The sequence below is a fragment of the Setaria italica genome, chromosome IX, assembly GCF_000263155.2.
Source record: "Setaria italica strain Yugu1 chromosome IX, Setaria_italica_v2.0, whole genome shotgun sequence".
NCBI classification, from domain to species: Eukaryota; Viridiplantae; Streptophyta; class Magnoliopsida; order Poales; family Poaceae; genus Setaria; species Setaria italica.
This window is the reverse complement of record NC_028458.1, coordinates 19,688,368-19,700,868: the sequence shown is the minus strand read 5'-3', so window position 1 is coordinate 19,700,868 and position 12,501 is coordinate 19,688,368. Positions and strand designations below refer to the sequence as shown.

The 12,501-nt window shown below is 45.2% G+C and overlaps 1 protein-coding gene across 1 annotated transcript; it reads left to right on the top strand.

The window, feature by feature from the left end:
• Positions 1-765: 765 nt before the first annotated feature.
• On the top strand, positions 766-1,649 carry LOC101770946 (atherin-like). The gene has a single exon (XM_004983007.2). The coding sequence runs from the start codon at positions 766-768 to the stop codon at positions 1,357-1,359; it is 594 nt and encodes a 197-aa protein (XP_004983064.1). The 3' UTR covers positions 1,360-1,649.
• The last annotated feature ends 10,852 nt before the right edge of the window (positions 1,650-12,501 follow it).

Here is a 12,501-nt window from a genome sequence, read left to right as displayed (position 1 = left end):
CAATGTTGTATCGAACCTGAACAACGAATATCATATATGTCATCGAGTAAACTGAATTTGGGGTTTCGGCGACATCCGCCTGCTCCTGCTGAGATCCTATCTTCGTCTCCTGATCTGTGTTCTTGCTCACGCTCCCGAGTGATCTCATCGGTGAGCCAAGGGTATTTACACAAAAGTTCATCTACATGAATACTAAGCGTACATATAGCAACCCTGATACAGTATTTTCAAACCAAATCAAAGGCATAGTTCTCAAAATCCATGTCCAAATTCCAAAAAGAACCAAGAACAATCACTCGTATATGTTGAATCTTGAATCCGTCCCTTTCTCTGCGATCTGAGCTAGTGTTCAAGGCTGAATCAATCCATGAAACAAAAGGAGCAGACAGGGGAAGATAGAACAAAACAAGAATAGACAGAAGGCAACCTTATTCAGCGTGGACGGATCAGGAGCCGAGATCGACCGTGGTGAGAAATTGCAGGGAGTCCCGTACATGTCGAGGGACCCAGACATCGAGGCAGCAGCCTCTCGCATACCCCACGCTGCCTCGGTTTTGTTAAACCGATGAACAGGGCTACTGTTAATCAAGATTCCAGCAGCAACGCGCCGTGCTCGTTTCCCTCTATATACTGCTGCCTGCTGGTGCTGGATTTCGATCTGACGGCAACCAAGACAAGCCTCCGCGGACACGAGTCCCCCTAGTTTCGCTAACCACGTCTCGTTTCCTCCGAAAACGGCAAAACCCCACCCCAGGCCCCAAGGAGATGGCTCACGTCGGCGCCGCCGCCGCGGCCGGCGGCAACGGCGAGGCATTCTGGACGGCGTGCCCGCACTGCTGCCACGTGCACCTCTACCCGCGCCCCTACCTCGGGCTCCGCCTCCGCTGCCCGGTCCCGGCCTGCCGCCGCGCCTTCCGCGCCTCCGAGCTTCCCGCCGCGCCGCCCGTCGTCCCCGGCGCCGACATGTACTTCTGCACCTGGGCATTCTTCCCGCTCGGCCCGCCCGCCACCACCGACGCCTGGGTGCCCTTCGCCCCGTTCCACCCATTCAGCCCCCCGCCCTCCCCCTCCCCGTCCCCCGCCCCCGCCCCGAACCCCGCCGCCGCATCCACCGACACGCCAACCCGCCCGACGTCCCGGAGGAAGGTCGGGGTGTGCCTCAAGGGGAGGGCACGGGCCGAGGCGGAGGAGGAAGAGGAAGCGACAGCCGCCGCCGTCAATCTCGAGGCCGGGGCGGCTGGGCTCGGCGAAAGGGACGGCACCGGCATCGACATCGACATCGACATCAACGAGACGGTCGACCTCAGCGACCTGGGCTTCCGCGTCGACGACATGGGGGTGCTCCACGACTTGCCGTGAGGCATTCGTGGACTCGTGAGGCGGAGGAACAAGGGAAAGGTTCTGCCTTTTGATCACAATCTTGTTCTTGCTAATGCTGCTTACTGACTAACAGGCCAACGAGGTGGATGGTTTGTTGGAAAACTTAGAAGTGCATTGGAATCGGCGTATTTTTGCCTAAGCTTAGCTTAGTTTCTGATGGAAATGTAGGGTTCATTGCTGCAAAGCTGTTAGATTTTCTGATTTAACATCATGGCGGTGGAGATGCAGAATGTGGCTCCTTTTGTGTTGATTTGGTGGTGTAAAGTGGGATCCATGCTTAATGCTGCCTCTATCTATATGAAATCATAGTTTCTGTTTCTGCTTGGTTTCATCTGATGGTACTGTTCTCCTGATGGCTCCTTTTGTGTTGACTTGATGGTACTGCCTCTATCGTTGTTTTTTTTTCCTGAAATGAATTGTGAAGTGACAATGCTTTGTGCTGCTCACATGGCTTGATTATGGACTTTCTCATGCAAAGATTATGGGAGTTTGAGACAACTGTCTTGTGTGGACTTCAGGACTTGAAGGTGTAAGCTGGGATTCGTGCTGTCTCTACGAGGAAGTTTACTTAATCTTGCATCAATGTACATAGAATTCTTAGTTTCTGTTTGTGACCAGTTTCATCGGATGGTGCTGCTATCTTGAGGATATCTTTTCAGTTATTGTTGTGTTTGCTGAAATGAATTGTGAGGTTGCCCTAAAATAAAAAAAAAGATTGAGAGATACCAATGCTTGGTCCTGCTCACATTGCTTGTTTGTGGGCTTTCTGATGCAATGGTCCTGTGATTTTGACTCATGTTTAGAAAAATGGTAGGTAAAAGTTTGCTGTTGGTGTGCAATCTAATTGCAATCAATCAGAGAATTAGGCTTTCTGACATTTTGCACCTGTGTAGTTTCATGTTCAATCTAGTACCTTGAAAGTTAAAGTTTTGAGTGGATTTAGATGGCCTCATCTCATAGAACTGGTTATTTGAATTTTTTTTCCATGCATTTGCTAAGGAATCATGTAACATTGCTGCCGCTTTCCGTTTCATTTATGTCCAAGTTTTGTCTGATCTTTGTGTCCCCATCATATGGATACTGTGGCATTTGTTGGTGAAGCTTCTTGTGTTTATTTTCCTTGCTTCATATATATCTTTGGTTAGTGGTGACATAAAGGGGAACTCTTGGCTTATAGTTTTGATATAATATTGTGCCTTCCTCACGATGTGATCTGTCAGGTTTATCAAGTTTGACGGTGCTGAATCTTATTTACAAGAAGGTAAAATCTTCTATGAGTATGGAGTCACACAAATCGTTGCATTTTGTCTCATTTCTGTTCAAGTTGTATGTGATCTATTGATCATGGCAATGACTGTAATGTGGATACAGTTATGCTTTCTTGGTGAAGCTTCTGATGTTCATTCTACTTCCTCGATAAATATATTTGGTTAGTGATGTTATAATACTGGTACCTCTTGGATTGTAGTTATCATATGATAGTGTAGCTGGATCAGAATGTAGGCTCCAAACTTAACCATGTCAGCATCTTATTTATAAAGAAAAACACATATTTGTACCTTATGTCGTGTTGCAGCTTTTTTTTCTTCCATTTTGGATATTTAATGTTTATTTTGCGTTGCTTACAAAAATCTGGAGCAAAGAGGTTGCAACTTTTGCTAAGCTTTTATTAGGCTGCTTGTTTCTTTGTATGTCCACTTTGTGTCAATATTGTGCCTGATGTTTGCTTGACAGAAGTTTTGGGTGATAGCTTCCAGGTGCAACTTAGGATGCTTGAAACATCCACAAAGTCCTACAAGTAACTTTGTATTTGGGTTTTTTTTGCTGTGGTGTTATTTTGATTACATGATTCATCTGCCTCTAACTTTAGTTGTTTAATTTGGCATCGATTTGACAGAAGATATTGCGAGGTGATCAGCTATGTGTCGCAGGTATTATATTCTGCATCCTGTCAGTTTGCAGTTACGCAAATCATTTTTACGTGTGGCACGATACAGACAACAAGGAAACTTCCAAATGTGAGGTGGGCAGGACAGCTTAGTTTTTCACATGAGATGGTTGACCGGCTAATGTTGAATTTCACTAAACCCCAGGTTTTATGGTTCTAGTGTGGCAGCACCCTAGTATTATGGTATGCATCCCTTAATCCCAAGATTTTTGGTCCTCTTGTTTCCAAAACCCCATTGTTAACGCAAAAAAATCTTTAGGCTTCTGCCTTGAACAACACGAAGGACCTGGAAGATCTGCTTAACTTCAGTGCATGCTCTAAATCGACTCGCGAAGGTGCAACGCGTGCTGGTCAATTTGACATGAATGACTAGTCAATTTGACATGAATGACAAGAGAAACGTTAAATTCCTAAGTGCTAGTCAATTTGACATGAATGACTAGTCAATTTGACATGAATGACAAGAGAAACGTTAAATTCCTAAGCCGATAGACGGCTAAGCCTTCGAGCTTATTGACAGGTGTTACTTTGAATAAACATCATTTGCAATTAGAATTTTAATGTAATCATGCGGTGTAAATAAACAAAAGCGTTAATAGCACGTGCCATCGGCTACATGAGTCGACAGGCTAAGATAGGTACGATATAAAATAATAAAAATAATAGCCATAAAAGGAGCCTCTGATAACTATGCGCATGTCAAATAAACTAATAGATCTTAATTAATGTCACGAGAGACGTGTATTGAACTTAGATAAGCTAACACGGACATTAACCTTAATCTGTTAATCTAAAAGATTAGAACACAGTAGCAAAGATCTCATGCCCACCACTTACAACCCGATAAGTTAACAAATCTAATTAATGTCATGAGACATGTATTGAACTTAGATAAGGTAACACAACTGAGAGGATATTAACTTCGACCCACTAACTTAACAGACAAATTCGTGGCAACAAGGGCTCGCACGCCCAGCCATCAGCTCAATAACGTCATCCCTCTACCAAGAGATCTGGATAAGATCCAGTCGATGCATCGGCTCTCACAACTAGCATTTTAATGTTAAGGATCCGATGGCTAGCAATGCAAGGGGTAGGGACCTAGCATATGTAAAGCAAGTAAAGCATGCAAGATCTAACAAGCCAATACGATCAAATAACTAGTGAACACTTAACAAGATCAAGAAGACAATAAAGACAACTTAATTAGATCTAATCGTTCGATAACTGTGAGCGCTTCATGAAACTAAGAGATCGATACGATGCAACTTAATAAAACCAAACAACTCGATAACTATGAGCAACGTCGAAGACAAATAGAATATTGGACAAAACTTAGAAAGTTCTACTTGCAATCTCAGTTAACTTGATAACTAGTCACATGATAAAAGATTATAATATTGGACGATACCTAGAAAGTTCTGGTACAGATAACGTAATGACTGGGTGACGGTACTTATAAGCTCACCTGAGATCAAAGCCGATGCAGCCTTGCGCGCAAGAAGAGACTCGCCAGTTTCTACTCTACTACTCCTAGGGTTTTGGGGGCGTGGTGCCAAAAGGTTGTATTGATTGATTGATGATTATTCGTTACAAGGCTCATGGGTTTATATTTATACCCTGAAGCAAGCTAAAATCCTAGTCGGTTATGACATGAACCGGTTCAAATGAATCTAAAACTACTATTAAAGATAAATCTCCATGCTTATTTGGTGGAGTCATTTCTGCTTCGGATCGGATCCCTCCCGGTCTTCTATCGGCTTCTGGAACCCGATCGCTCATAGTGGGCCTTGGTCAACATCGAGCCATCAGCGGACCCTTTTTCTCTTCTTCATCGGCTGTTAGAACATTATCTTCTTCGATTGACTCTGATCAAGAATCGGTGTTAACATTTATCCATTTGTTCTAGTTCTTACATCTTGTCAACATAGTTGACATGCATAGTCTTCAGTTCTGAACTTCTGGTCACACATGCATTAAGACGTCTGCTTGTCTCATGAATAAAGCCTTGGTGCTTGGTTCTTGGGGATGGGATGCATGCATGCAGCTGAGCTTGTGTCCAATGATCACGTTGAACCTTTCCTAGATCCACTTGTCAGACCTGATGCTAATTGGCTAAAGGTGAGATTTTTTTTTTTTGAAGTGTTACGGGTGGGGTCTTGTTAAACAGATGGCCCATAAAACCCAGGATTAAATGACATTAACCACAATACCCTAGGTTTTGTGACATTAGGATAATATAATGTGGGTGACTCGTCGATTATAGTTTTGTTATAGTATGGCTGGCTCAGAACCTGGACTGTCAGGTCTACCAAGCTCTCAAACACTATTAGATTCACTTTCCATCCAATCCTTTTTATCTCGATTGATTTTGGACCCGGGACTAAAGTGTCTTTAATCTCAGGTCAAAAATGAGCCACCGAAGGGGAGAGCTTTAGTTCCGTTGGAAAGACCAACCGGGATAAAAGCGCACCCCCCCAATAGTCCCGGTTATAATGGGTAGCGGGATGAGGGGACGTTTTATCCCAAGTGGAAACACCAACCGGGTCTTTAGTCCCAGTTGGTGTTTCCAACCGGGATAAAAAACCCCTTGTCCCACGCAGCCCCCTCTCTCTCCACCTTATCTTCTCATCACCCTTTCCTCACTCCCTTATCCTTGCGTAGGCACCCTCTCCCTCCGTCGGTGCCTCCTCTCCTCCTCTTTCCTCTCTACGTCGCCACTGCCCCCTCCCCTCCCTCTCTTATCTACCTTCCTTTCTCGCCCCTCCCCCTCTACTCTGCTCGCCCCTCACTGGCAGTGAGGAGTGGTAGCAGGGCGAGGTCAGGGCAAGCGGCGGGCGCGGGCAGGCCGGCGACCGGCGAGCGAGCGGCGGCCAGTGCATGTGGCGTGGGCGGCGGGCGAGGGTGGAGCGAAGGTGGGCGGCAGCAGGCGGAGGTGGCGAGGGCGTGGTGGAGGTGGGTGGCGGCCGCGCCGTCGCGCCGCCGGCCCACTTTTTTTTATTTTTTTAACCTTTTTAGTCCCGGCTGGTAGTACCAACCGTGACTAAAGGGGGTCTTTAGATCCCCTTTTATCTCCAAAACTTAGTCCCGATTGGATTTTCGGGATCTATGATCCTATCCAACCGGGACTAAAGATCCGTTTTCTGGTAGTGAAATAATTTTGTTACACATCCCCGTAGAGTAGATGCTGCAAGGCTATGATGGCAAAGTTTGTCTCTCTTTTTTCCATTCTCCATGTATGTCTTTGGTTAGTGATGACAATGAGTTGGTAACCCTTGATGTAGCTTTTTTTTTTCTTACCTTTCTTTCTTTTTGAAATGGGATGCTGCTAAAATGTAATATTATGGCTCAACCAAAATGTAACCATTCAGATTTGGCGACTTTGACCATGCTGGCATGTTCCAGATTTTTTTCTTTCCATTGGGATATTTGGTGTTTATTTTCATTGTTCATAGAAATGTAGCAAAGGTGTCGATACTTTCTTATCTGTAGCTCGGTGTCTGTGTTTGTATTGGTATCGCGGCTAATGTTTGCTTGCTATTAATTTGTAGTGCAAAGTTTCCAAAGGCAACTTAAGAGTCCTCTAAACATCGAGCAATTTCTACTAGAAGAGGGTTCTTTGGTTGCGATGTTTAAGGCTTGGAACACATGGTGTTCTTTTTGTAGGCCACATGATGTGTGATGTGCAATTTGAAGATTTGATTCTAGCAACCCACTGGGCAGTAGTTTTCAGAGATTAATGAGCCCATCAAATTAAAGATATTTGAGGATTGGATTCTAGCAACTCACTGAGCAGTAGTTTTCAGTGATTACTGAGCCCATCTAATCGACGATTGAATGATGCTGGCAGTGGGATGGGATGATTTCTCTCCTATGTCTATTATACAAACCAGTGTTTATACTCAAAGAAAATAAAAGATGGTGTACCAAAAGCTACTATTGCCTAACTTCAGATCTTCAGAACAAATTAACTAGTTCTTCCTAGAACAAAAGCCAGCAGATATTTCTCAGTTGCTAAGCTCCATTGTACAAACAGCATTCCTTTTCTCCAAAGCTCAGGCTGTAACTAACTTTTCGTGCTTAATGTGGCGCCCGCTGAATCAGTAATGCTCGACATTGGAGATTCATCATGAAAATCTGGACTGCAGGAGTTGCTATTTTTTTTAGTCTTCTTATTTCTTGCTCGGTGTCCACAGCTGATTTGGCCTTGTGCCTGATGTTTGTTTGAAATTGACCGATGTATAGGGTGATAAGCTTCCAGATTTAGTTTCATGATAACTTAATCTTTAGGTAATTCATTTGTGATTGACTCATTTGCATGTAATTTTCAGTGCTTGATGTGGCATCAATTTAACAGAAGAAATGTGAGTGATGCTGAGTTGCAGGTATATATACAGTGAGCATCCTGTTGGTTTTTAGTTCCATGAAGTGTTCTACATGTAGCACTTGGTGCCATACCTGATACCTCCGAGCAAGAATGGAACTTCCATTGCCAGATTAGTGGCATAGCTGTAAACATCCCGTATTTTTACGAGATATTTTATTTGCAAAATGTGAATTTTAAAATTTGTTGCGGAGGTGTGAGAATTTTCAAACCATAAGAGTGTCTTTATTATTCCCTCCCAAATTTTCCTAGAAAAAATTGAATTAAATTTGAAAACCTAGGTACAATAAATGTTGGTGTGTCATTTGGAATTTATTTGGTCCTTATTTGGATTTCAATTTGAGTGGATTCAAATTTGAATTCTAAAATTCAAATTTGAATTAAATCTAACTACCCTAACCTACCTAGCCTTGGGCCGAAACCTCGCTGCTGGCCCATTCCACTTGCAAAGGCAACCAGGCCACCGGCCTGCTCCGCCCGCAAGTCGGCCCGCCTTCGCCCCGCCTAAGGTCGTAGGCCTGCCACTCCGCTGGTCCAAAACGCGGCCCGCAACGCACCGGCCCTCCTTCGCGAGTCATCCGCACCACCGCCGCCGACTACCTGGGTCCGCTCGTCAGCCACCCCGGAGCACTATGCTCCTTTCTTCTCCACGCGCCGTACGCGCGGATAGCTAGCGACAACGTCGCCGCACCACAATCGCTTTTGCGCCAGCCTGTCCCGATGCACGCCACACTGCCTCCCTTCATCACTGCCATCGGCCCGTGCGCCAAACCCTAGCCGCCGCCCATATAAACCTCCGCGCCCAGCCGTCCCTCACCATAGCCGCCGCTTTGGGGATGTCCCCATCCGCCGTCGGAATCGGAGGGGAAGGGGGACAGAGGAGGGTGCCGAGGAAGGAGGAGAAGGGGGAGAGAGGGAAGGGGGCGCTGGACAAGGGAGGAGAATGCTTTATGCTCGGGACCACGCTGTGCCGCCTCCGCCAAGACGCCGCCGCCGTCTCTGCCTCGCCACACCACCGCGCCGTCACCGCCGCCACCACGAACTGCCGGTGAGCCGCACACTGCCCTTCTCCACGCTCTTTTCCCTTGCCACTGTGTCCTAGGCCTAGAAGCCGCGACCGCCGCTGAGGGGACGCACGCCGTGGTGAAAGGATCTTGTGATGCCTAGAGGGGGGGGGGTGAATATGATCACTTCAAATTTTTTCTAAAAAACTTTGCAGCGGTATTAGATGTGTCGAAACTTCCGGTACAGGATCGGAACTTCCAACAGAATAGAGTAAGCTGAACGAAATTCAAAATGCAACCTGAACCTATCAATTCTATTTGGATCAAAAGATAGTAAATGAAGTGCAGAGACTACTCCAGGTGATGTATGAGCAAGGAACCACACAATTTGATAGATCGGCTAAATTCAAGCTTCTAGGTCAAAATGAAATCGAAGAACATAACAAGCACAAGAGACAAGGATTTGTTTACCCAAGTTCACTCCCACAAAGGAACCTACGTCTCCGTTGAGGAGCTCACAAAGAGCCGGGTCCTTAGTAACCCTGTACCTCCCTCAATTAACCACAAAGGAGGATTGAGTCACTTACTATGAATCCACGAAGGATGGATGATACAAACATCCTCAGGCGCACCACACAAAGAGGGCGCTCAAACGGGCGACGTCTAGCCATCTAGAAGCAAGCTTCAAGAGTAACAAACACGAATCAAAGCTGAGGATGCTTGGCGTGCTCTTGAGATGAACTAGTTGAACCTCACACTCAAAACCTCTAGCCTAGCACCCCCAATCTTGCTCTCACCCAAACCCTAGCTCAAACTCTCAAAGATTTAGCTCTAAGGGGTGAGGGGGGGAGTATTCAATGCTCAAAGGGGGTGCTCTTCACGAGTAGGTCAGCAGCAATGAATGGGGGGCTGAGGAGGGGTATTTACACCCAAGCCCCCAAAACTAGCCGTTACAGTATATTTATGTACCTGTCGGAACTTCCGACATAGGATTGGAACTTCCGATGAAGTTAGAACAGACGGCCGAGCATCCCTGTCAGGAGTTTCAAGAAACACCTGACGCATATTTATCAGAACTTCCGATGGAGTATCGAAACTTCCGATAATTCAAATTAAATCGGCAGAGGACCCCTATCGGGAGTAACTGGATACTTCCGACTGGTATCGGAACTTTCGATACTCACAGAAAAACTGAGTTAAAGGTTGTGCAAGTGAGTGAGATGTGTCGCTAAATAGGTGGTTAGCATCTCAAATGAGCACCTTAGCATCCTCAAGCTATCCATTCGCATCTCCCTTTATACTATGGCGTTCCTATACTCAAATTCAAAATTAGAAATTATAAACGAGTCTTCTTTTTAGCTTAACACCATTCTATCTTTACAATTGGGGTTTCTTAAGATCCTTTTCATACACCTTTGCACTTCTTTATAATTAGAACCTGTTAATCACTTGATAAAGTTATTAGTCCCCTAACTATGCATATCATCAACATCAAAACCCACTTAGGGGGCCAAATGCACTTTCAATCTCCCCCTTTTTGGTGATTGATGACAACACAATTAGGGCTCACATGAGATATATAAACATTTTGAATGCAACCATATAGATGAGCACTCCCTTAATTTGTGCATGAGAAGATAGATGGCCTCAAATGCCATTTGCACAAATTAAGTGAGCTCCCCCTATATCCTTGCATTCATGGGGTGCAAAGGTGTGACAAGAATATCAACATGATGCATATGACAAGAAATAGTACTTCAATAAAGTGGAAATAAACATTACACCAAGTCATGATCAACACAAGCAAATTAGAGATTTGAACCACACTAGCATCAGAAATAAGTCTTACAAATTTAAAAAGGTTCACTTGGTATGCATCATACCATAACACCACACAAGGTTCTCACATGTCCACAAGCCATAACTAGAAAAGCTCAAAAGGTAAAGACATCCATCCATGGTGAGCTCACTCCCTCTTTGGCATCAAGCTCCAAAAAGGGGAGGCCCTTCCATGGGCCATCACTCATCATCCTCACATCGTCGTTGTCGTCGTCACCATCATCCTCTTCTTTATCCTCGGGAGTATTGGCTTCGGGGATATCTTCTTCTTCCTCATCAGAGTCCTCCCTTCCTCCAAGATCCTCCTCCTCATCGCCACCTTGGAAAGCCCCAAAGAACATAGAGGGCTGCCCAATCTCCTCCCAAGGGTTGTAGAAAATCGGTGGAGGAGGGAAATCCATAAGAGCACAGAGAGGAGAGTGTGGAAGATCATTCTTGGCCATAAGCTCTGTTTGCCTTTTCTCAATCTTGAAAAGCTCTTCATCCACATGCTTCTTGTGGGCATAGATCTCATCCACATTGTGTCGCGCCACATTGCAGCAAGCAAATAGGCCTTGAGACATGAAGCTTAGAATTCCCTTCTTCTTAGGAGCACGAGTAGGACCCCTAGAAGTAGATGGCCTATGTGAGGAAGAGGGCTTCATAGAAGGACCATGAGACAAAGATGGTGCAAAAGAAGGTCCATGTGAAGTCGAAGGTCCGTGAGAAGCACTTGGAGGTAGAAGATGAATTCCATGAGATCCTATCTTCAGAAGCCTCTCAAGTTGGCCCTTCTTGGGCTTGTAGATGAGATGAGCTTTGTCCGTTAAGAGATCCAAGCCTGTCACTTTCGTAATCATAGCAAAAATGAAAGGTGCATAGTGACAGCTCTTCTTGGAGGAATAAGAGCAAATGATTATTTCTTTCCATATGAAATCAAAGACACTGAAGCTCCCCTTATCCGGATGCATCCATGCTAGCAAATTTTTGGACATATTGGAGATATTGTCCGAATCACCACCTTTAGGGTAAAGAGTATACCAAAACAACTGATTAATCAATCTATAGTATGGAATCATGCCCTTGGTGGTGCCATGCTCAATTAGCCCATAAGCAGCATCATACATGAAGGCCATCTCTCCATCCTCAATAATATTTTCATCATGTATCTTATGCCTATGAAGATCAGCCCCCGCATAACCAAGGATACCGGCAAAATCTGCATATGTGACTAAAAGTGGCTTCCCTTGGAGTGTCCAATGCATGACTTGGGTGGCCCTATCAATATAGAGTGTGGCATAGAATTAGGCCACCACCTCCTCATTCCAATCGTGATTGAACTCCATAATAGAGAGAAGATGTTTGTTGTTGCAGGCCGTATACACTTGCTCAATGACCGGCAAAGAAATTTCATTGAAGTATGGCCAGTCAATGGACTTCATTTCTATAGTAGGATGAGACTTGGATAGAATGATGGACTCGTACCAATCCGCATGGAAGCGCAACCAAAAGCGGACATCTCCATAGAATTCCTTATCATACTGTGATGGATCATCATATCTCAAAACACGAACATCAGGTCTCCCTTCTGATAGTCCACAGGATGCACTGGTTTATAACTGGGTCTCTCTCGATGAATTGGCTTTTTCATTCTAAGAATGACAGTTTTGAGAGCTTCCAAGTTGATTGATTCACTTTCTTCCAAATGAGCTTCCGGAGCGGATGCGTTCTTCATGTGTGGATGAGGAGCTTGGCTACAACCTCCTGCTGCACTAGGCCTCCCCCTTCCTCTAGCACGGGCAGGCACTTTGGGGGTAGCCTTCCTTTTTTCCTTTCCTTTGTGAAATAGGCATATCATCTAACTCAGTGGAGGAGTCAGACTGAATCTCTAGAGTATCCTCCTGCCTCTTGCTTCTCCTCTCGCGACCCATCTGATAGGATATGCAAAGGAAGCAAAAGATGGATCA